We start from the raw sequence: 25302 nt of genomic DNA on the forward strand, positions 1-25302 counted from the left end.
TCTGTAGTTACTGTCAGAGGTGCTAAGCAAGGAGTTTCCTGCAATGTTTTTAGTAAATTGGGATGGTAATATATATATATATATATATATATATATATATATATATATATATATATATATATATATTAGGGGTGTAACGGTACGCAAAAATCATGGTTCGGTACGTACCTCGGTTTTAAAGTTATGGTTCGGTTCATTTTCGGTACAGTAAGGGAAAGAAATGCAAAAATTAAACTGCAGGTTGTTTATTACTATAAACTTTTTTTAACAATTTGTTTACACTTTTTTAAAATACTTTTTAATAAAATAAATAATAAAATATAATTTATAATAAAATAAAAAAAGAATAAGAAATAAAATACTGCTGCAAAGTTCTCCACTAAATAAAATACTCTCAGTCTCAAACCAAAATCATATAATAAAATATAATGAAAAATATAAATAAATAACTATGATTAAAGTGCAGCATTACCAATCCCAGCTTGTAGGCCTGCTCATCAGGGGCGTCGGACTGGGGATAAAACCAGTACTGACAACCAGGGCCCCAAAGGAAGAGAGGGCCCTTGAAAAGTCTGGAATATATATTTTCAAGGTGGGGGGCCCATTAGGACTGCCTATGCATAGGGCCCTGGATGCTCATATTTTAAAAAATATATAACTTTTCCAAAGTGTAAAGTGCAGCATTAACAGTTTCAGTTTTTAGACCTGCTCAGATTTCGTTATTGCGTTGGGCCGATCAGAATTAAGAGCAAAGGTCTGTTTAAATGCCGACGGGAGCTGCGTTTGAATTACAATAGTTTTTTTCCTAGTTGTAGTGATGTTCACACTCGCGTGATGCCTTTTGAAAAGGCCGGTGACACACTGGCATATTGCACCTGTCAAACATAGTCTATTTTACCGTCAATACTGTTGACGGTGTCCTTTATCAGTAGGCTTTATATTTATGCTCAACATGAAGTATAGATATTGTTGTCGTGAAGACAAGATCCTGGTCTGTCGGCGGCCTCCCTCTATGTCACCTACAGTAGCAGCAGCGCGCCAGCACCGCGTCAGGCACGATTCTGGTGTGTAAAGACACAGAAAACGCGAAGCAACTGACACGCAGCAGAAACGCCACGCTCACGCCACGCAGCCAGTGTGTCACCGGCCTTAGAATCAGCTGCAGGGCGGGATTTGCGCTGAACGCGGAGACTTCCGCCACTTAATATGTTTGTTTGGAAACATGAAAATGTGCCTATGTTCAGCAAACAAAATATTGCATTCGGTCATTCGGTACACACGTGCACCGTACCGAAAAAGCCCTGTACCGAAACAGTCCGGTACGAATACACCCCTAATATATTTATATATTGTTTATATATATATAAACAAGATCCACAATAACCTATGTTAAATGTTTTTTCTCAAGGCTACAGTAGACTGTCCAGTTTACGGCTCATACTAATTGGAGATCCACCATCATTCTGTTATGATCTTCCATCAAATCATTCATGCTTTTGATGAACTGCTTGTTTCAGTCCTTCACACACACACACACACACACACACACACACACACACACACACACACACACACTGTGCTCTATTACCAAGACATCATTAACTCCAGAGCAGGGGTCACCAAACTCAGTCCTGGAGGGCCGGTGTCCTGCAGAGGAATGTTGGAGCTAAACTCTGCAGGACACCGGCCCTCCAGGACTGAGTTTGGTGAGCCCTGCTCTAGACAAGTCACCTGTGTTTTTGATCTTCACTCTCAAAGTCCACTATAATTCTCCACTGTGCTTCACCTCTGCAACCATTTCATCCAATAATATCCCTCATGTGGGGGATGCATGTGGGAGTTTAACACCTTGACTGACAAGTAAAAATGAAAAGAGATGGAGACAGACATGAAAAGTGTCTGCGGTTATGCCAGCGCCACTCATTTCTCCCTCATCTCCCCCCCCCCCTTCATGTCACTCAGCTGAGTCTCACATTAAGGCCAAATTGCACGGCTCAGATTCACTCTCAACAGGTGAGTGACCTCACACTTATAATGACAGTATGTGACAGGCCTATCAGAGAGCTGGAAGCACATGACACACGTTAGTATAATCCCACACCGTTTCACCACACTATCTCCATGACTTTTCCTGTCATTCAAATTTTCCAGATAAAGATTTAAAAAAAACCATTCATCACAAACAATCTCTTTCCAATATTTTAGAGCTGCGTATAACTAGAAAAAAGCTATTTACTCACAAGCATTTTTCTTTTTTTAAAGACTAATATTTGTTCTGACAACTCACAATAAAAGGCAAAAAGTAAAAGTGACTGCACATCAACTTATGTTTTTATCAATCTGTCAAGTTGCTGCATTACTTGGTAGCTATACCATCATATAGTTATGCTAATCAATGATATCAATTAAAATAATACTTATTTTGATTATTATCAATAATATACTGAATATTTGTATATTATATTAAATTGCTGTTGTAAAATTTATTAAATAAATAAATAAATAAATGAGCCTGTGCACTACAGTAATTTTACCAAAGGAATAGTTCACAAAAAAATAAAAATAAATAAAAAATAAAAAAACATTGTGCCATCATTTACTCACCCTCATTCAAAACCTTATGACTTTTTTTTTTTTTTCATTGAAACATAACAGACGATACTTTGGTAACATTTACTAATGCATTATTATAATCAAAAGTTGAGCTTGTTAACATTAACATTGTTAATGCACTGTGAATTAACATGAACTAACAATGAACAACTACATTTTCATTAACTAACATTAACAAAGATTAATAAATACTGTAATAAATGTATTGTTCATTGTTTGTTGGTGCTAGTAAACATTAACATTAACTGATGAAACCTTATTGTAAAACGTTACAGATATTTTATATATGTGTGTGCGTGTGTGTGTGTATGTGTGCGTGTGTGTGTGTGTGTGTATATATATATATATATATATATATATATATATATATAGTACAGACCAAAAGTTTGGACACACCTTTTCATTCAAAGAGTTTTCTTTATTTTCATGACAATATGAAAATTGTAGATTCACACTGAAGGCATCAAAACTATGAATTAACACATGTGGAATTATATATGGAATTATATACATAACAAAAAAGTGTGAAACAACTGAAAATATGTCATATTCTAGGTTCCCTTTCAGTCGGTCACGTTCGACGTTACGAATGGGATCTCGCCCAAGAGCCCAATCACCTTCGATTGGTACAAAACGAGCCAATGGTACACAAAGTACCTTGGTCTGCGGGATTTGCATCGCGAGCTCCGCCCCGCAGAGCGGGTATATAAGGAGCAATGCGAGCAACTCGCATTCAAGCTTTCGCTTCGGAGCCGAGCACATCGTGTGCTGCTTTCACCGGAGTGCAACAAGCAAGAGTCACTGGTGTTGGTGTGACAGCGCGATTCAGTGGTTCGTTTGGGTTTCCTGCGACAGCTCCTGCGTTCCCCTGCGCGCTTCAACACCTCTGAAAGAGCAAATTTCTTTCACAAAAGAGATACGGGCCGATTTGCGTCTTTTTAAAGATGTCATTTCGCCCGTGTGCTTCTGGGTGCGGTCGATACATCGCTCCTTGTGACGGCCACGATCGTTTTGTCACGTGTCTGGGCTTCCAGCACGTTGATGGCTCATGTTCTCATTGCGGGGACATGACCATCTTGGCGTTGAGATCGAGACTCGATTACCTTAAAAGGTATAGAGTCCCCTCTGCCACACCCCGTTCTAGCTCTTCTTCTCGTAAGAGGGCTACTTCGGCTGGTTGCCAGGGTGATCTGAGGGTTACTGTGTGGGCTTCCCCGACAAGCCAACCTTCTCGGGCCACACCCCCCTCACATACGTCGCAGCCGGTCGAGTTTCCGGATGAATTTGCTGGACCCTCTCAGGCTCCTGACATCTCCTGACACCCTCAGGAGTGCCAGCATTGTCTGAGTCCAATCCCGAGCTGACGGCTGTGCTTTCCCGGGCAGCGGAGAGCATCGGGCTTGAGTGGAATCCTCCGCCCTGTCCCGAGCGCTCGAGGCTGGATGATTGGTTCCTGGGGGCTGCTCATGCGGATCGCCAGCACCCCCCTCTGGTTCCTTTCTTCCCGGAAGTGCACCAGGAAGTAACCAGTTCATGGAAGGCACCTTTAACTGCCCGAAACCGTTCTGGTACTTCCTCCGCCTTCACTGCCCTCGATGGCGGGGCGGCCAAGGGGTATGCTGGTATTCCCCCGGTGGAGCGTTCTGTTGCGATGCAACTGTGTCCACAGAGCTCCTCCGCTTGGCGTGGCGGTCCCAAGCTGCCCTCCTAAGGCCTGTAAATTCTCATCCAAGCTTGTGGCCAAGGCTTACAGAGCTGCGGGCCAGGCCGCTTCTGCCCTGCATGCCATGGCCTCACTTCAGGTCTATCAGGCCAAGCTGCTCCGGCAGCTGCACGAGGGCAGTGCTGACCCAGGGGTTTTGCAAGAGGCGGGCACTTTGGGTCAGGTGACGGCCACGATCGTTTTGTCACGTGTCTGGGCTTCCAGCACGTTGATGGCTCATGTTCTCATTGCGGGGACATGACCATCTTGGCGTTGAGATCGAGACTCGATTACCTTAAAAGGTATAGAGTCCCCTCTGCCACACCCCGTTCTAGCTCTTCTTCTCGTAAGAGGGCTACTTCGGCTGGTGGCCAGGGTGATCTGAGGGTTACTGTGTGGGCTTCCCCGACAAGCCAACCTTCTCGGGCCACACCCCCCTCACATACGTCGCAGCCGGTCGAGTTTCCGGATGAATTTGCTGGACCCTCTCAGGCTCCTGACATCTCCTGACACCCTCGGGAGTGCCAGCATTGTCTGAGTCCAATCCCGAGCTGACAGCTGTGCTTTCCCGGGCAGCGGAGAGCATCGGGCTTGAGTGGAATCCTCCGCCCTGTCCCGAGCGCTCGAGGCTGGATGATTGGTTCCTGGGGGCTGCTCATGCGGATCGCCAGCACCCCCCTCTGGTTCCTTTCTTCCCGGAAGTGCACCAGGAAGTAACCAGTTCATGGAAGGCACCTTTAACTGCCCGAAACCGTTCTGGTACTTCCTCCGCCTTCACTGCCCTCGATGGCGGGGCGGCCAAGGGGTATGCTGGTATTCCCCCGGTGGAGCGTTCTGTTGCGATGCAACTGTGTCCACAGAGCTCCTCCGCTTGGCGTGGCGGTCCCAAGCTGCCCTCCTAAGGCCTGTAAATTCTCATCCACGCTTGTGGCCAAGGCTTACAGAGCTGCGGGCCAGGCCGCTTCTGCCCTGCATGCCATGGCCTCACTTCAGGTCTATCAGGCCAAGCTGCTCCGGCAGCTGCACGAGGGCAGTGCTGACCCAGGGGTTTTGCAAGAGGCGGGCACTTTGGGTCAGGTGATGTCCACTTTGGTGGTCCAGGAGCGCCACCTATGGCTGAACCTGGCAGACATGAGGGAGTCTGATCGGGCTCAGCACCTCAATTCCCCGGTCTCCCAGGATGGCCTCTTCGGCGACGCAGTAGAGAGCTTTGCCCAGCAGTTCTCTGCCGCCCAGAAGCAGTCTGAGGCCATCAGACACATCCTGCCCCGGCGCCCCCCTGCGGCCTCCTCCACTCCCGCTCGGCCACAGCAGCAGCCTACACCCCAGGTGCAGCGAGGAGATGGCCACAGAAGGGCGGCGCAACCCGTCTCTGCCACTAAGCCTGCCAAACGCCAGGCCAAGTGGCGTTCCTGAGTTGGCCGACCCGGAGTTGGAGACGTCAGCTCATCAGGAGATGGTAGCAGGACCACTCCTTCCCCCGGAGGAGGGCTGGGGGAGAATCCTTTGTTTTCGCTATGCCTCCCATGCCGGGCTGTCTGATCCACCACGCTGCCCCACTGTGGGTACGCCTGTAGTCCCCTTGACCCCGCTGGTTCGGTTCCTGGGAGCCTGGCTAGAGCTCCCCAGGCCTTCCCGCTGGCTCATCCAGACGCTCAGGCTCGGCTACGCGATTCAATTCGCCCGGCGTCCCCCCTTGTTTCGGGGTGTCCATGCAACGATGGTGGGCAAAGATGCCCCAGTCATGCACGTGGAGGTCGCAACCCTGCTGGCAAAGGCCGTGATAGAGCCGGTCCCTCCAGCCGTCATGAAGTCCGGCTTTTAAAGCCCTTACTTCATAGTACCCAAGAAGACAGGTGGGTTACGGCCAATCCTGGACTTGCGTGCCTTGAACCGAGCTCTGCACAGACTCCCGTTCAAGATGCTAACGCCCAAGTGCATTTTCGAATGCATTCATCCGATGGATTGGTTTGCAGCGATCGACCTGAAGGACGCGTACTTTCATGTCTCCATTCTTCCTCGACACAGACCGTTTCTTCATTTTGCTTTCGAGGGGCAGGCATATCAGTACAAGGTTCTCCCATTCGGGTTGGCCCTGTCTCCTCGCGTCTTTACGAAGGTCGCGGAGGGAGCCCTGGCTCCTCTCAGGGAACAAGGTGTCCGTATCCTCAACTACCTCGATGACTGGCTGATCCTAGCTCACTCTCGAGAGCGGTTGTGCGAGCACAGGGATCCGGTGCTCAGACACCTTGCCCGACTGGGTATTCAGGTCAACTGGGAAAAGAGCAAGCCCTCCCCTGTGCAGAGGATCTCTTTTCTCAGTATGGAAATAGACTCGGTCGCCATGTTCGCGCGTCTTATGAACGAGCGCGCGCAGTCACTGCTGAATTGCCTGAGACAATTCGAGGGCAAGAGAGCGGTTCCACTGAAACTGTTTCAGAGGCTCCTGGGGCATATGGCGTCCGCGGCGGCGATCATACTGCTCGGGCTCCTCCATATGAGACCGCTTCAACACTGGCTTCACGACCGAGTCCCGAGATGGGCATGGCAACAGGGCACGCTCCGAGTGACCATCACTCCGGCCTGCCGCCGATACTTCACCCCGTGGTTGGACCCTTCGTTTCTACGGGCCGGCGTGCCCCTAGAACCGGTGTCCAGACATGTTGTTGTGTCAACAGATGCCTCTGCCGTGGGCTGGGGTGCCATGTGCAACGGGCATGCTGCGTCGGGCTCCTGGACAGGACCCCGACTTCAGTGGCATGTCAATTGCCTCGAGTTGCTAGCAGTACGGCTTGCTCTGCACCGCTTCAGGGCCCTGCTGAAGGACAAGCACGTTCTGGTCCGTACGGACAACACTGCGACCGTAGCGTACATCAACCGTCAGGGTGGTCTACGCTCCCGCCACATGTCGCAACTCACTTGCCATCTCCTCTTGTGGAGTCACAAGCATCTGAGGTCGCTTTGTGCCATTCACATTCCGGGCAGGCTCAATCGTGCAGCCAACGAGATCTCACGGCAGCAGTCTCGCCCTGGGGAATGGAGACTCCACCCCCAGTCGGTTCAGCTGATTTGGGAACAATTCGGAGACGCTCGGGTAGACATGTTTGCCTCTCCAGAAAATTTCCACTGCCAGTTGTTTTTCTCCCTGACCGAGGGCACTCTCGGCACAGACGCCCTGGCACACAGCTGGCCGCTGGGCCTGCACAAGTATGCGTTTCCCCCAGTGAGCCTTCTTGCACAGACGTTGTGCAAGATCAGGGAGGACGAGGAGCAGGTCCTCATGGTTGCGCCTTTTTGGCCCGGCCGGACCTGGTTCCCCGAACTTGTACTCCCCGCGACAGCCCCTCCCTGGCCAATTCCTCTGAGGAACGAACTTCTTTCTCAGAGACGGGGCACCCTCTGGCACCCAGGTCCCGATCTGTGGAACCTACATGTGTGGGTCCTGGACGGGTCATGGCAGGTTTAGGTACCATGCCACCACAGGTGGAAGCTACCATCACTTCAGCTAGAGCCGTGTCCACCAGACACGCCTATGCTTTGAAGTGGAACCTCTTTGTCACTTGGTGTTCTTCACGGCGTGAGGACCCCTGGAAATGTCCGATTGGGTCAGTGCTTTCCTTTCTTCAGGAGGGGTTGGAACGAAGGCTGTCTCCTTCCACCCTCAAGGTCTATGTGGCCGCCATTTCGGCTCACCATGACACTGTTGAAGGTAAGTCTCTGGGGAGGCACGATCTGATCATCAGGTTCCTGAGAGGAGCAAGGAGGCTCAATCCGCCTCGCCCTCAGCAAGTCCCCTCTTGGGACCTCACAGTGGTTCTATCGGCACTGCAGAGGGCTCCCTTCAAACCCTTGCTCTCAGTTGAGCTAAAGTTTTTATCTTTGAAAACTGCGCTCCTGATGGCTTTGGCTTCGGTGAAGAGGGTCGGGGACCTGCAGGCATTTTCAGTTGACGAAGCGTGCCTGGAATTCGGGCCGGCTAACTCTCACGTTATCTTGAGACCCCGGCCTGGGTACGTGCCCAAAGTTCCCACCACTCCTTTTAGGGATCAGGTGCTGAACTTGCAAGTGCTGCCCCTGCAGGAGGCAGACCCAGCCCTGGCGCTGCTCTGTCCAGTACGTGCGCTCCGCACCTACATGGACAGAACTCAGTGCCTTAGGACCTCAGACCAGCTCTTTGTCTGTTATGGAGGCCAGCAGAAGGGAAAGGCTGTCTCCAAGCAGAGGTTATCCCACTGGATAGTGGATGCTATTGTCCTGGCTTATCAGGCTTAAGACCTGCCATGCCCCCTAGGGGTGAGAGCTCACTCAACTAGGAGTGTAGCTTCCTCCTGGGCGCTGGCGCATGGCGCCTCGCTAACAGACATCTGTAGAGCTGCGGGCTGGGCAACACCTAACACATTCGCGAGATTTTATAATCTCCGTGTAGAGCCCGTGTCCTCCCGGGTACTCACCCCTTCGGGCCAGTAAGGACCTGCTCGGTGTCAATCCGCTTGCTGCACCATTCCACTCCGCGGACTGGATGCGTGCGCTATTCCCCTCAGGTGAGTTCCTCAGTCAGAACCCTGGGTTCCTCCAGCACTGTTAAAGTCCAACATGCCCCTTGGTCAGCCCTGTGTGGGACTAGGTGCCTCCATGTGGTGTGATTCCCCTTTCTGGGCAATCCCACATGTGTATGTCCACAGTAAGTCTCTCCGCAGCATGTGTCTTTCCCTTGGCAAGCCCCTTGCCAGCTCTGTCGTTGAAACTTCCACCCTGCGGGCTGGGTACCTCAGAGTTCTTATGTATCACCACCTGGGTGGATACCTGCCTTCTGTAAGTCCTCCCACAGGCAGGCAGCCTGCTAGCATACGTCCAGCTGGAATATGCTACCCAGTGTATTCTGTGTAAGTTATGAGCCCTCACTCGTGCTGGGCTCACGACAGGGTGCTATCACTCACACGGGTCGCTGGAAGACAGCCATGTGGCGTTTTGTAAGGGACCCAATTCGTAACGTTGAATGTGACAGACTGAAAGGGAACGTCTTGGTTACGTATGTAACCCTCGTTCCCTGAAGGAGGGAACGGAGACGTTACGTCCACTTGCCACATTGCTGTTCCGCTGAACGGCTGGGTCACTGGCTCGGCTCCTCAGCGAAGACTTGAATGCGAGTTGCTCGCGTTGCTCCTTATATACCCGCTCTGCGGGGCGGAGCTCGCGATGCAAATCCCGCAGACCAAGGTACTTTGTGTACCATTGGCTTGTTTTGTACCACTCGAAGGTGATTGGGCTCTCGGGCGAGATCCCATTCGTAACGTCTCCGTTCCCTTCTTCAGGGAACGAGGGTTACATACATAACCAAGACGTTCTTCAAAATAGCCACCTTTTGCTTTGATTACTGCTTTGCACACTCTTGCCATTCTCTTGATGAGCTTCAAGAGGTAGTCACCTGAAATGGTCTTCCAACAGTCTTGAAGGAGTTCCCCGAGAGATGCTTAGCACTTGTTGGCCCCTTTGCCTTCAGTCTGCGGTCCAGCTTACCCCTAAACCATCTCGATTGGGTTCAGGTCCGGTGACTGTGGAGGCCAGGTCATCTGGCGCAGCACCCCATCACTCTCCTTCTTGGTCAAATAGCCCTTGATGCCTTCAGTGTGATGCTATAATTTTCATAGTCATAAAAAAAAAATAAAAAAAAAATAATAATATATATATATATATATATATATATATATATATATATAATTTAACCTTTTAGTGGAATTCAGTGGGCACCAAAACGTTTTTTATCACCAACATTGTATAAAATATGAAAATAATTAATAAATAACAGCATAAATGACAAAGATTTTATTATTTTTAAGGGGATGTGTACTCCATTTGGTGCTGTGGGTGATATGTACACAAATGATTGGCTTGTGTTTTCATTTATAATATTTGTCTCCTCAAATCTAAACAAGATGTAACAGAATATTTCATTAAAACTGCTGGCAGTATTGAGCAACGATGCTCATTTCTTCAGCATCACATATGAAAGGCACTGTCTGTTTTGTTCTGTTTGATTTTGGCTACAGTTGAAAGAATAAAAAAAACCATATAAATAAATAAATAAATGAATGAATGAAAAAACTCTGAATGTGAAGTCTGTGAAATTGGACTGGTAATGTTTTGTCTTACTTGCATGATGACTGAATGCTCTCTGCACTCTCCATTCATATCACAACTCATTATAGCTCATATTGGCACCCAGAGGTCATATTTGTCTGAAAAATGGCTACTATGCCCAGAAAACCATAGTCTGGGAACACGGTGTATAAGTGCACTTCTCACTTATCTTGAATGTGTCTCTGCCTGATATGCTTATGAAAGGGAACAAAAAAAGTTATTAATTTTACATTTTGAAAGATATACCTGACAAAAACATCAAGCTATTCAAATGATTTAATAGCTTGTCTAGGCACACCAACAAGGTGGAACGATGAAGATAAAACATAAATCACAGCAGCCCTTTAAAAGAGAATTTAGAACGACTGAAAAAAATTCAAATATCTAATCTCTGAATATGAATCTGCATCTGTAATCTTGAACACAAAACTAAAATTCCATTTCATATCACAGAACAAATCAGAAGTCCAAATCGATCTTAAAAGTCAAATTACAGTACACATATTCTCTATTCTTAGTGCCAAGAACCATACTTATTATTTATTAAAATAAATAAATAAATAAATAAAAATTTAAACTATTTTTACCTAAACACACACACATATATGACATTTATATGAAACTTACCACACAAACTTGAACTGATATATCAGACCTGAACACAATACCAACTGAATGGAATCTGTGCATACTGTTTTGCTCTTTAGCCCGAGAGAACAGTTTTGTTTGGCAGCTTTACACACTGTACTCAATGACAGTGTTTCTCCAGCTGCCACCGAGCCTATTGGGAGTGCTGGAAATGCACTGAGATTTTACGCAGGCTGGTCAGGCAAATGAAGGACAATAAAGATTAGCTACATTAGGTACACAAAACCCTCATAATTCCAAAGCATGCCATGCCAAACCAATCCCATCTTCTTTTTAAAACAAACAAGTGGTCAACAAAAAAGAAAGAAAAAAAAATCCCACCCTCTTCCTCACTTGAAAAATACACATATAATACACATATAATATAGAAATTTTATCCCATCATCAGAATGTAATGTGATGCGATACCATCAAAAAGAAATAAATGGTCCAGAACAGTGAATGGATGGAAATGTTGGTGTGGAGTATCTTACCCACTGCTTTACATGTCTTGGTAACCGGGTCCATCTCGTAACCCTCATAGCATTCACATTTGTAGTCGCCTTTGAGGTTGATACATATTTGACTGCAGGCATCAGGGTTCTCACATTCGTCTATGTCTGGCAAGGACCATCAGAAAAGCATTAGTAACAGAGCAGAGATACACAGAGAACAGAGGCTTTTGTAGTGAAGTGTCCACAGACAAGATAAATGATGCTTGCAAACACCATCTGGGGATTTCTCTACTATCAATTTCAAAGAGAAGACACTGAGAGTAAACAAATCCTACATGTTCACAATGCACGTACAACAGTGGGCTTCAGGGAAAATGTGTACAATGTAGACTTGCACAGCATCAAAATGTTGGTATCTGACATAATATATTGGTTACCTCCACAAGTCTTCTTGTCCAGGAGCTTGTAGCCCGAGGGACATTCACACTCATAGCCGATCTGCCGGTCCTTACATATGTGAGAGCAGCCTCCATTGTTAATGGCACATTCATTCAGACCTATGACAGAAAAAAAAGAAAAAAAAAAAAAAAGAAAACGAAAAAAGAAGAAGGTCAGCGAGCCCAGTGGGAACTGGATGGTAAGTGCCCACTGCAACCCGACAACAGCTGGCGATAGACTGTTTCCTTCTCATTTTCTAGGTTGAGCTTCAAGTTTGTGTCAAGACTTTATGAGAAAAAGTGATGAGGTGAGTGCAGTCCAACTGAAAGACCTGCCTTAAATGCTTGGGGAAAAAAGCAGTGAATAGGTGGAAACTGCTTGTGCATGAGGTGCTGTGAGAGAGAGTGACAAAGCAATATGGCAAAGGTCTTTCCAGTATTACATACGATAACTTTTCTCTGAGCAACAAACGCATCTGGGCATTGGCTGATGGATATACATCACTCTTTTATGTTATCTCCCCTACAGTATATGTCTGCTCTTTTTGACTCTAATCAAATCAACAATCATTTTATAATAATAATTATGCAAGGTTAACTCAATTACCTTATCACAACTGACCCTTTGAAAAGACCCTTAGTTATACAGTAGTTACATTCGACAAACCATGGCTCTTTCACAACACATGCAGTGGAAATTACATCTTGACATTGACAATGTGGTGACAGACAAGATAATGAAGTTTACTTTTAGTATGTAAAAAGTAAACTGAGTATCAGCAAAAGTATAAGTAACAAAGTATCAGCTTTCATATTTTGTCTTTTTTTTTTAAAGAAACCATTTTACCATTTTGTGGCTCATTAATGTGTCGAGACAGATGCCTGTCTCAGTTTAAGCGCATTTGAACCGATCATCTCTTCCTCTATACTAGTTATAGCACAAAATAAACATGAATGAACATCAGAAGGTATCTCATTTCATCTGTGGAGAAACTACAAAATGCATAATTTTTCAAGTTCAAGTCCACTTACGTTAATCTATTCTCTTGTCTGGTTTGTTTGTCGGACAAAATGGTGTTATGATTGGTCAGGTTGCCTGTCAATCATGCTCCCGAAGGGTCAATTATAAAGCTGAATAAATACATAAATGAATAAGTATTTATAACTATTTATAAATGTATGTAAGTTTATATATATATATATATTTTTTTAAACTAAACGTATTTAGCAAGCACATACAAATATTAATAATAACATTAACCAATATAAAGAAACATTTAATAAAAAAGTAAGCTATTATTAAAAACCAAAAATAATAATATTAATACTTTGCTTTAAAACAAACAAATAAACAAAGACACATGAACAAGCCTGACAGTAGAAAAAAAAGAGGAAGAAAGACAGCAAGAGAACAGAAAAAAAGAGAAGAATAGCTGATGTTAATGCTGAGGAACAGCTGACAGCAGGAGACAGATGGAGGACAGAAACACCACAGGAAGTTCAAGTGAAATAGGGGAAAGAAAAGACAGAGTAGAATGAAAGGAGAGAGGTTGAGAGAAGAGGTAGGACAAATACATGGACCGTGACTAAAAGAAATGCGCACTCAAAAAGCGAGTGAGAGACGCTCTCCAACAAGCCAGAAACTGTATTTTCTCTAGGCCACATATGAATCATATATAACAAGTAAAGGATGCACTAGTGAATACGGTAGAAACGTAATCCCTGGCACCAGTCCTAGTGATTTAGGATGCATAGCTGCAGTGGCCCAATTGAAGCCGGTCCAGAATGCACTGGGCTCAGAGGGGGGCGTCTGCCGTGCGTCAGGTACCTGCACTAATCTCATCTGCTGAAATTAACACCATCCTGAAGAGCCACTGTGGGACCATGCATTTTACATTACGGATTGATAAAAGAGTGTACATAACCATGAGGAAAGAAAGAAAAAGAGAGAGGGAGAATCGAGCGAGGAGCTTGCATTTCCTAAATACCATATCGATTTAACATACACCTGCAAGGTGTTTGAAAACTGTCTAAACATTTAGTTAGTAAGATGTTTTTCTTGTAAAAGTGAAGAATGCAATATCTATGTGACTAGCAATGCCACAGAGCCAAATGCAAAAATATATCGATTTTTACATTTTATGACTGAAATGCGAGTGGTTTTACCTGAGCACAACTGAGCCACTATTTTACATTGTTGTAAGTAATTGATGGGCATTTCTAAGCAGCTGTGTGTTCGGAGTAGCTGCTAGGTGGTTGCTAGGGTGCAAAATACTGCAATGACGTGGTTTAATGTAACATCAGCAAATCCGGGCATGTGACTAAAAATGCCAGCTTTCTTTTATAGTGTGTTAGAAAAGATGAGACCACCTCTCTGTACAATACTTGCCACATTGTTGGCATGCAAATGTTTGCATTAATAACCATTTATTTAAATTAAAATGTTTATTGCTTCAAATTTTCGCACTGAATATTCATCTTGTGTGAACAGGCTTTTTTAGTCTTAGACTTTTTTCACTCACTTTAAATGTAAATTCAATTGCTTAAAAAACTGTCAACCTTTAAAACACGGTTGTTATTATTATTAACTGCAACTAAAACTATTACAACCATTTTTGTTAATTGAAATATTAGATAAATATTAGATGAAACACTGAGCAAAACTTACAAATATTGACTTGACTGAAAAGAAGCACTAAAATTACGAACTGAAAATAAATAAAAACTAAAATTAAAATACAAGTAAATTAAACCTAAATAATAATGTTTAAAAATTATTATAAAAATTGGGAAAATTATTATAAAAATTCCAAAAGCCCATAAAATGAGTAAAATTGAACATATACAAATAAAAGCCATTCAAAATATTAAAATATCACTGCTTTTAACATACAATGCCATTACTTGGGAAAATATGCAGTTCTACTCCAATTCCACACTACCGGTTGAGCCAGAAGCTGAGATATTAAACTGCTCAAACAAACAGAGCCCCACAAGCATTTACACTCTTCAGGAAGTGGACCATGAATGGTTTACTACAGTTGTCTCTGTACATTGAACATGGAAAGACGAAAATATTTTAACATCAAACATTTTTTTTTACACTTTTTCAGCTCTTTCAGAAAAATTCCAGTTTCCCAATATGAAGAAAGACAAGAACGGAGAGAAATAAAAAACAGATCCATGGGAACCTGCATTCTCTCTGGAGGGCAGCAGTGTATGCTGGGCACGTTCTCCTTGTATGATAGCACCCGAGGGAAGACTCGCACTTTGATCTTAATGATCGCTCTGTGGGTAGTTGGCCCTTGATCAACTGAAGCCCCTAATAAGCCAACGCTGTCTATAAGCTTAAATTCTGGTCTAGAATTAGTTTTTCCTTTCCAAATCCAACACTCCAAGTGAGAAAGGAAAAGCTGAACCTAGTTCACTGGCTGCAGGCATAACATTTTAAACAATTTTGCAATTCTATCTTTGGTTTCCCACACTAAAAAAATAATGTCAACACTTACATTAAAGTCATCATATAAAATATCTCATATAAAATACTTGCATATAAAACCTAATTTAAAAATAAAGTCCCAAATATATGACAAGTTAACTGAGGATGTTTGCATTCGTGCAAAAGTGGCTGAACTCACCGCACTCCTTCACAGGCTCATCAGACCAGTCCTTGCAGTCCTTGAGACTGTCGCACACTTTACTGCTATCGATACATTCCCCGCTCTTACACATGAACTTCAGCAGACCTTCACATTTGGTGGCTGTCAAGGATACAATAAAGAGTTCTTACAGTTCTGGTATTTCAGTCGTAGCACATAAACAAAACTAAATTATGTAGAGTACAAAACATGAACTGCCATTACACAATTTTCATTTTGCTCAGTGAGTGACAAGAGGCCATCAAGCTCAAAACAAGTACATGAAAGTACCATAAATGTCTGTGGAATTTAACACTATATCTCAAATCATGTAAAGTCAATAAAATAGGTCTGTGTGAGAAACAGGCTGAAAAATATGACTTCAGAAGATCTGGAATATAGTGCAAAAGTCACATGGACTACTTATTAGGTACTTTAATGGTGTTCATTTTTATTGTACTTTCTGGATCTTGACAGCACCCCAGCTCACAGTATGTTTCAAAGAACATTGCTTTTAAAGTCTAAATATCTTTAAAAGAAATCTCTTACCAAGACTACATTTATGGTCAAAAATACCATAAAGCAGTAATGTTGTAAAAATGACTGAAATCTAAAATGAAGTTTTCAAAATTTATATGTATTTAAAAGGTTACACTGGATGAAATTTTCACATTTTTTATCTTTTTTTTCTGTTTTTTGTTCTTGCATTTAGTCTTATTATTTCTTATGATTATCCATCTTTGGAAACATCTGGGTAGCTTATGTGGAAACCATGATACATATTTCAGGATTCTAAGATTTTTTTGTAATATTATTAATGTGTTGACTAGCCTTTTTTATTTTTTATTTTAATGCATCTTTGTTTACTGAATAAAATAATAAATTTGAACAGCAGTGTATGTGTATAGGAAAGAGCACTGAGCACATTCTGCTAAACTTTTTTTTTGTGTTTCACAGGAAAAAAGTCATCTGAAATGACATGAGGGTAAAAAAAAAAAAAAAAGTACATCAAAACTCTGGGGGAAAATTTTACCCCTAAACCTAACCCTTCAGTCACGGGACTCTGACTTATTAACAGAAATGTTGTTTTAGGACCAACAAAGGACGCTGATCCTATGTTCAACTTAAATCATGTTATGGATCTACGTGATTGGATGCACACTAGTCTTTCATCTTGAACTGAACTGAAAAAGCTGCTAGAAGAGGGGAGAGATGAAGAAGCTAATCAAAAGTGCGATGGGGAAAGGGAGAACATTGAAGTTACTCACTTTTGTTGATGCAGCCAGCCTCGTCGCTGAAATCTGGACAGTCGTGCACTTTGTTACATTGTTTAGTGCCGTGAATGCAGGAGCCGTCGCCGCACTGGAACTCATCAGGACGACAGGTCAGCACAGCTGTAGAACAAAAACACGGTTTATATAGGACTATCATTCCGTTAGCTATATATATCAGCCTTACCAAATAATCAATATCTGGTCATTTTGCGGAAAAATGCAGAGCGGAGTATGATTTACTGATTCCCAGAAGTTGTCATTCCACCTAATTTCAATGCCAAAATCTACTGACATCCTTGTCAATGGATAGTACACATTTTCTGTTTTTAAATATTTGTATTTCATTTTGAGTAAATGATGGTGATAAAATAAAATAGTATATAAGATATTATAAAATATATAATAATTATATACATTTTAAATAATATTACATAGCTATACATTTTTTTTTATTATTATTTAATTTATATGACCTTGTTTTTTTAGACATCTGTTTAAACATCAGCCATTAAAACACATATTGGTTCACTGCAAATGTATTATTTAAATATAAGTCACTTTGGAAAAAAGAATCTGCCAAGTAAATGTAAAGGACTAAGATAAAGCCATGAGTTGGTAAAGCTGTTAAAAACATGCACACTAAAGCACTCCATCACACTTTCAAAATAGTCACACATTGCACCTCTGTTTGTGAACTTTAGTTCGTTAAAAACATAATTGTTAATTGAATCAGAGCTTATATAAAATATTAGATGGAAAAACTCAAACCACATGATAATTTGAAATGTTGCTTTTGCAACTAAGTTGGTTGAACTGAAGTAAGGAAATAAAAACTAAAATTGAAAAAAATAAATTGAAACTATTTTTAAATATTAAAAAAAGTTATACAAATGACAAAACGCATAACAAAATTACTAAAATCAAAGTAAAAATAGAAAATTTGAACATAAAAGATTAAAAGCGGATTCAAAATATTACCAAAAACTATAATAGTACAAAAATAAGACTAAAATAACACTGGCAGCACAAAAACAGTATTCACCCACAAAGAATAAACGTCTAACTTAAACCCAATAAAAAATAATGCAAAATGACCAAAATATGAACTGAACAGTAAAAGTATTTTGAGGACGATGCGAAATCTCTTACATGAACCCTACAGTGAGAAAACACTCACAGAGCATTTATTCTGCCATTCCTCAAAACACAAGTGTTGCCTGGCAACCACCAAGACTCCAGCACATTACCATGCTTCTGCCACAGCACTTATTGGAGATTTAAATGTCATAAACTCATGGAAAAAGAACACCATTATCTCAATAAACACACACATGCTAGTACAAACTGTACATGTGTGTGTGTGTGTGTTTGTGTGTGTGTGCACAAGGTCTGTATTAACAACGCAAATGCAAACAAAGTTTTCAGCTGCAGGTTTTGGGTTTTCAGGATTACTCAAACAAACATGCTTGTTTTCTCATGCCTCATGGAGAAACAAATCCTTGAAATGTAAAGTCTATAGACATTCATGTTCACTGATTCTGATGTATTTTGTATTTAGAGTATATTTTCTTTTAGTATTTGGAGTATGTTTTATTATTTTCAGCAAAATTGATACACTGACCTTGCACGACTACAGATCAACAAACTCAAGTTAATTTATGTTGGCATGTGTGCAATGCATTTGTGTTAACAGAATTAGGAGGAACAGACAATAAGGGACTGATTCTAAATGAACAACATTTTCCAAGAATACATCATCGGTTTTACTGCTTTACTTGGATAGGTCTGTATTTTAGAATGAATATAATGACAAGAACAGCATGCATGCAGCAGTAAAAAGAGCATGTAATGCAGCCAAGTGGTAAAACTGATTATTCATTAATTTAATACATTCATTCACCACACAGCAATCCTCTCAAATGTAAATACCTTAGGAAACATGCTTGAGAATGTTAACTCTGATCAGTATATTAAAAATATTAGTCTTCTTATACACTTACGACAGTTGGTCTCATCAGACTTGTCCTTGCAGTCTACATCTCCGTCGCATTTCCAGTTGAGGTGAATACACTCTCCACTCCTGCACCTGAACTCTCCCGCAGTGCAGTGGGGTTTTTGAGGCTCCGTCCTGCGGCTGCAACGCTCCAAAGATTCATCCGACTTGTCTCTGCAGTCGGGATCTCCGTCGCAGCTCCATGGCGCTGGGATACACTCGGAGTCGTTACAGCGAAACTCGTGCGGCCCGCAGGTGCTGGCAGTGGCTGCCGTGCACTTCTCCTCATCGCTGCCGTCGCCGCAGTCATCATCCCCATCACAGACAAACGTGGGAGCCACGCACAGACGATTATGGCACTGGAACTCTTTAGCGGGGCAAGCCTTGGCATCTGGAAAAATAAAGAATGTACTTTATTAACACAGAGTCTCAAAGACCCTCAAATACATATACAGTATGTAAAAACATTACTTGAACAATAAATAGTTCAAAGTTTCTGTTTAATGATGCCATAGAACCAAACCAATGAGGTACCATTACAGTAAAATGACTGAACCACCCTTTTCACTGGAAATTTATGGCAAATGCAGCATGAGCTCAAACAGAGCTATACTGTGCTGATGTGAGCTCCGTGACCTTACTGATTCAACTGTGCTGCAGATGACCTGAGATTCACACTTCAGCCCCACACTGGCGGCAGACACTAAATGGGCTTAACAGTGCTGTAGTAAACGCCTGTCCATTCTTTAATGGGGTCACCCACCCCACCGGAATTACATTCACGGAGGCCAGTTTTGTAAAAGGATTTGAAATGGCTTACGAGCATGTGATCAGGTGTGAGCATGTTTGACTGGATAGGATATGAGAGAAATCGATCCTGACTTTTTTTTGACTTTGTGTCAATAAACCTGTAAATATGCAAACTACTTGCAAAGAGCAGCTGGGGCTCATAAATCACTTTTACCAACAAAACAGTGACATTATCAAAATTGAATAGCCGGATTTAAAATCAATGTTAATTGTGCTACTCCCAGAAAGGTCATTCTTGTTGTTTATTAGCAGATTTGTATTTTACATTTCTGTCACCTACGCTAGTTGCTTTTGAAGTCAATTAAAATCATGAGAAATTATGCCAATTGTCTTTTTGCAAAGATGATTAGCCAACAATGATCTAAAAAAAAATAAAAATAAAATTCCAATCAACAAAGTCTATTAGGAAAGCTTGCTCTGCATCTGCTGATGACCAGTCAAAGGTTTCTTCAATGACCATCGAACAGCTGAGAGGAAAGTTGTAATAATATCTTCTGAAAACTGTAGATATTATCTAGCTGCTACATTTCTCCACCCTCGAGGTCAAGGCAGCCAACAAATGTAGCATGTTCTTAAAATAAAGTAACTGATTGGATCTTTTTTGTGTGTACAGCATTGAAGGAAAGTTGTATTTGCTCTAGGCAGGGGGAGATTGGATTGGCTGACCCTTCTCTTCTTGTACTGTAGGGATGTACTGTAGACAGCAGCCTAAAACAACATCCTCTCAGAGAGGAACAGAACAAACATGGACAGCTTTATTATATAGCCTACCACTGTCACATTCCATCTGGAATGAAAATCAAACCACCCAGCTCTAAACACTTGGAGAAGGTGTGTATTGGATGTATAAAATATTTTCACATACTAAATAAATCTACACTAAATATTGTTTAGTGGTAGGGCTGCACGGTATTGGGAAAAAATGACATTGCGATATTTTATTTTTCTGCGATATACTGTATATTGCAATATGAAATCTAATCTAATTTTTTCTTACAAACAAAAATGGGGTGAGCACACTTACATTCTCATTTTAAATGATTTAAACATCGACACCATCGTGTCAAGTGATTAATATGCGCGAGGGAGAGAGAGCAAGACAGCGCTCGTGTTGTTTGAAGACGGTGAGCGTGCGCCTGGGGCTCGCTCGCTCACTCTCTCTCTCTCTCTCTCGAGCGCTCTCTCTCTCTCTCTCTCTCTCTCGCGCGTGCGCTCTCTAATACAGTACAGTTAATGAATAACGGATCAACTATGACAGCCTACATCGCACATCCTGCGATGTGACTATCGTGGATTCGTGCAGCCCTATTTAGTGGTGCTTGCTAAGTGGTACATTGAAAAAGAGACCAGAGATATTTCTCGGGTCATTAACAGGTTTGTGTACTTGGGCAAGTAAGCAGCCACCCAAAATATCCCAAAAACCAACAAGAACATCCTAGAAACTGCAACTAATTAAAACACCCAGAACACCTTCCTTTATGACAATTAACCATGGTTTTACTACAAATGAAACCAAAAATAATGTGGTCATTGTATTTAAATCATGGTAACCACAAATTAACCACATCATAGTTTAACTAGTATTTGTACTATTTGTAAGAATACTGTGGACATACAAATTTTAACCGGCAAAAAAAAACATGGTTACTACACTTTTACTTTAATAAACTTTAATAAACTTTAATAAACTTTAATATTTTCATGAGAGTTAGCACCCACATACTCCTGAAAACTATTTAACATTTAGCATATTAGCATCTTTAGTTTTTTTTCATGGACAAGGACTTAAATGTTCTTAAGAAAACGTAAAAAAAATTATTTCTAAGTATAATCAATCACAAATACAAAAACAGGAATATACCTCAAACTACTATTTAAAAAAAAATTGTTTTACTAACTAATGTTTTGGACCAAATGCCTGAAAATGTCATTCAAAGGCTGCTGTGTGGATTTTGATGCTATCTCGTTTAGAGGTCAGGCACAACAGTGAATGGATTTTAAAAGAGCGGAAAGGAAAAGCTCAAAGCAGGTCAATTGAATTCCACTGACCAATGTCAAATACTCATTCCCCGGTCCAACAACAGACAGGTAGTAGATAGGGCTTTACATTAACAAGATCTCTGTGGCCTTGAACCACACAAGCAAACAACAGAGAGCTGAAAAATACATAGCAGAACTAAATGTGAAAGAATTACATGCAGCTACACAGAGAGACTACACAGAATATTTGACCAGAACTAACTGTTGTATAATGTATGACAATAACATTTGTGTTGATGCATGGCACACTACAGGATATTTCTACTTTCCAAAACATTTCATGATTAACTTTTTCTATAAATTACATAAATGCACCTGCAGGTAGTGACAAGTCTTTATGAGTCATTGAATCATTCAACCAATTTTTTGTGAACAAAAACAAGTGATTGTTCTTACATATAAGTCACTATATAATTCAATACAACCAATTATTTTAAAAACACTGATTCATTCAGTTAGAAACAAGTTACTTCATTTAGTTAGTTTGTTCAAATAGACAATTTATTCAGATTCACTAATGTGAGTTTTCTCAGGGATGCACAAAGTTGATTCTGGCTTTGCTTGGAATTCTTTTCGTTGGCAGAATAAAAATAGAAAATTGCAATGAATTTAGATTAATCAGTATTAACTTATTGGGCTCTATTTTAACGATCTAAATGCAAAGTGTAAAGTGCACGCGCAGGTGCACTCAGGGCGTGTCCAAATCCACTTTTGCTATTTTAACGACAGAAAAGCGGTTTGCGCACCCGGGCACATGGTCTAAACGGGTTGTCCCTATTCTCTTAATGCATAATGGGTGTTTTTTGGGCGTAATGTGCAATAAACCAATCAGAGTCTCATCTTCCATTCCCTTTAAGAGCCAGTTGCGCTTGTGCCATGATGGATTTGCTATTTACACGTCAGAATTTGGCAAGCACATAGACAGAACGCGTCTCTGAGATGAAACAGAGCTGCTCGTTTGCAAGCAAATAGATCCTAATTCTAATTCTAATTCCTAATTCTGATACATGCGATGACTATCCATTATGACATGTAGATATATATATAGGCTACACAATCATGGGGAAGACTGCTGACTTGATAGTTGTCCAAAAGACGACCATTCACACCTTGCACAAGGAGGGCAAGACACAAAAGGTCATTGCAAAAGAGGCTGGCTGTTCACAGAGCTCTGTGTCCAAGCACATTAATAGAGAGGCGAAGGGAAGAGAACGATGTGGTACAAAAAGTGTATAAGTAATGGAGATAACTGAACCCTGGAAAGGATTGTTAAACAAAACCCATTCAAAAATGTGGGGGAAATTCACAAAGAGTGGACTGCAGTTGGAGTCACTGCTTCAAGAACCACTACGCACAGACCTATGCAAGACATGGGTTTCAGCTGTCACATTCCTTGTGTCAAGCCACTCTTGAACAACAGACAGCATCAGAAGCGTCTTGCTTCAAAAAGGACTGGACTGCTGCTGAGTTTTTTTTTGCATTTCCTTTGGAAATCAGGGTCCCAGAGTCTGGAGGAAGAGAGGAGAGGCACACAGTCCACATTGCTTGAGGTCCAGTGTAAAGTTTCCACAGTCAGTGATGGTTTGGGGTGCCATGTTATCTGCTGGAGTTGTTCCACTGTGTTTTCTGAGGTCCAAGGTCAACAAAGCCGTATACCAGGAAGTTTTAGAGCACTTCCTGCTTCCTGCTGCTGACCAACTTTATGGAGATGCAGATTTCATTTTCCAACAGGACTTGGCACCTGCACACAGTGCCAAAGCTACCAGTACCTGGTTTAAGGACCATGGTATCCCTGTTCTTAATTGGCCAGCAAACTCGCCTGACCTTAACCCCATAGAAAATCTATGGGGTACTGTGAAGAGGAAGATGCGATATGCTAGACCCAACAATGCAGGAGAGCTGAAGGCCACTATCAGAGCAACCTGGTCTCTCATAACACCTGAGCAGTGCCACAGACTGATCGACTCCATGCCACGGCGCATTACTGCAGTAATTCAGGCAAAAGGCGCCCCAACTACGTAAGTATTAAGTGCTGTTCATGCTCATACTTTTCATGTTCATACTTTGGCCAATTTTGGCCAAGATTTCTAAAAATCCTTTCTTTGTATTGGTCTTAAGTAATATTAAACTTTTCTGAGATACTGAATTTGGGATTTTCCTTAGTTGTCAGTTATAATCATCAAAATTAAAAGAAATAAATATTTGAAATATATCAGTCTGTGTGTAATGAATGAATATAATATACAAGTTTCACTTTTTGAATGGAATTAGTGAAATAAATCAACTTTTTGATGATATTCTAATTATATGACCAGCACCTGTATATTTGTCTTAAATTTGCACATTAAACCGGAACAGAAGAAAGTATTTATATATGTATAAAAATACACACTACACCTTTTAAAAGCAATGTATCAGAAGACTGGAACATTTTTAACACAATACTTACACCAAAGAAATTTCAATTTAAATGACCACCCCATATCTGTGAGAACAAGCCACCGGGGGCAGCTTTAGCACTGAGGTTCATGCTACACTCAGCAAATGGCCCGAGGCATTAAGTCAGCACAGAGTTAATGGTGCGTTCGCCACTGTCCTCCATCAGCCCGTAATATTATAGTATCCCATATCAGAAAGAAAGACTAGCCTCCTCCAGGGAGAAAGACTGTAACCATGATGCACTGAGCTGAGGGAAATTGGTGCCACAAACATACTGAGGCAGCTAAAGACTGCAATGCTTTGGATGAGATCTGCCTCATGAAGCTTTTCCCAGTGCTGACAACAGCACCTGCAGGCACAGCGTAAGGAAAAGCATATACTAGCAAGAAAGAAAAATTTAAGAGGACAGGGAATTAGTTCAGGCCGGTAATTCTGTAAGCCCTCAGTGTGGTTTCATTGGTCAGTTATGAGTTTAGAAGGAATAAAACATTTTGTTTGGGAATTCTGGTTTATGACTCTTCTTGTGTGAAAAAAATAAACCAGTAATGTAAATCTGGCAGTGAGCTACCGTTTCACTGAATCTCTGCTGTAAATGAAAGTTTTGATGCATTTCCAAGATTTTGACTGGATATGGTCCCTTTTTTAAATAGCCAATAAGCTTTATAGTTACGCCACGGCCGTGACCCATTTTATTACACACTAGCTTGCAGATGACATTAGTGGGAGGGACACTCTCATTCTAGAGAACATCTGATTGGACAAAAAACCTGTACAGTGCAGGATGAGTCATCAAAGTCATTTGTGCTCCATTTTTCAAGAAGAGTCTAATTACAACATCTCTGCTAATTAATGTCTAATTGAGTCAAACAATGTTACAAAATAAACCAAGAAGGGACAGTGGTCTAAAGGAGGACAGTGCATTAAGCATTTGATGTGACCAACCTGAATTTGAATGAGCTTTTTTCCACTCCCATTCTTCTTGCATTTCTCAATCACATTTCAGCTTGCAGATGTGTTTATTGTAAATAAAAATAAGTTAAAAAGCAATAATAAAGTGCCAAATGGGTATTTAATAGTGGGGATAAAGGGTTTAACAGCATTGTTACATTGTTACATTGCGTTCAGCATCTATTTAC

The 25302-nt window shown here is 41.9% G+C and overlaps 1 protein-coding gene across 9 annotated transcripts in view; it reads right to left on the bottom strand.

The window, feature by feature from the left end:
• LOC132151816 (low-density lipoprotein receptor-related protein 8-like) overlaps positions 1-25302 on the bottom strand; it is a 196354-nt gene that overhangs the window by 39845 nt on the left and 131207 nt on the right. For all 9 annotated transcript variants that reach the window (XR_009436444.1, XM_059560207.1, XM_059560204.1 and 6 more), the window contains exons 5-9: positions 18885-19268; positions 16879-17004; positions 15611-15733; positions 11973-12092; positions 11575-11700 (exon numbers count right to left, since the gene is read on the bottom strand). Coding sequence is in view for 8 of the 9 variants with exons in the window: in XM_059560207.1 (XP_059416190.1) it covers positions 11575-11700; positions 11973-12092; positions 15611-15733; positions 16879-17004; positions 18885-19268 (879 nt within the window). In the remaining variant the exon portion in view is untranslated. The remainder of the gene's footprint in view (positions 1-11574; positions 11701-11972; positions 12093-15610; positions 15734-16878; positions 17005-18884; positions 19269-25302) is intronic.

The sequence above is a fragment of the Carassius carassius genome, chromosome 10, assembly GCF_963082965.1.
Source record: "Carassius carassius chromosome 10, fCarCar2.1, whole genome shotgun sequence".
NCBI classification, from domain to species: Eukaryota; Metazoa; Chordata; class Actinopteri; order Cypriniformes; family Cyprinidae; genus Carassius; species Carassius carassius.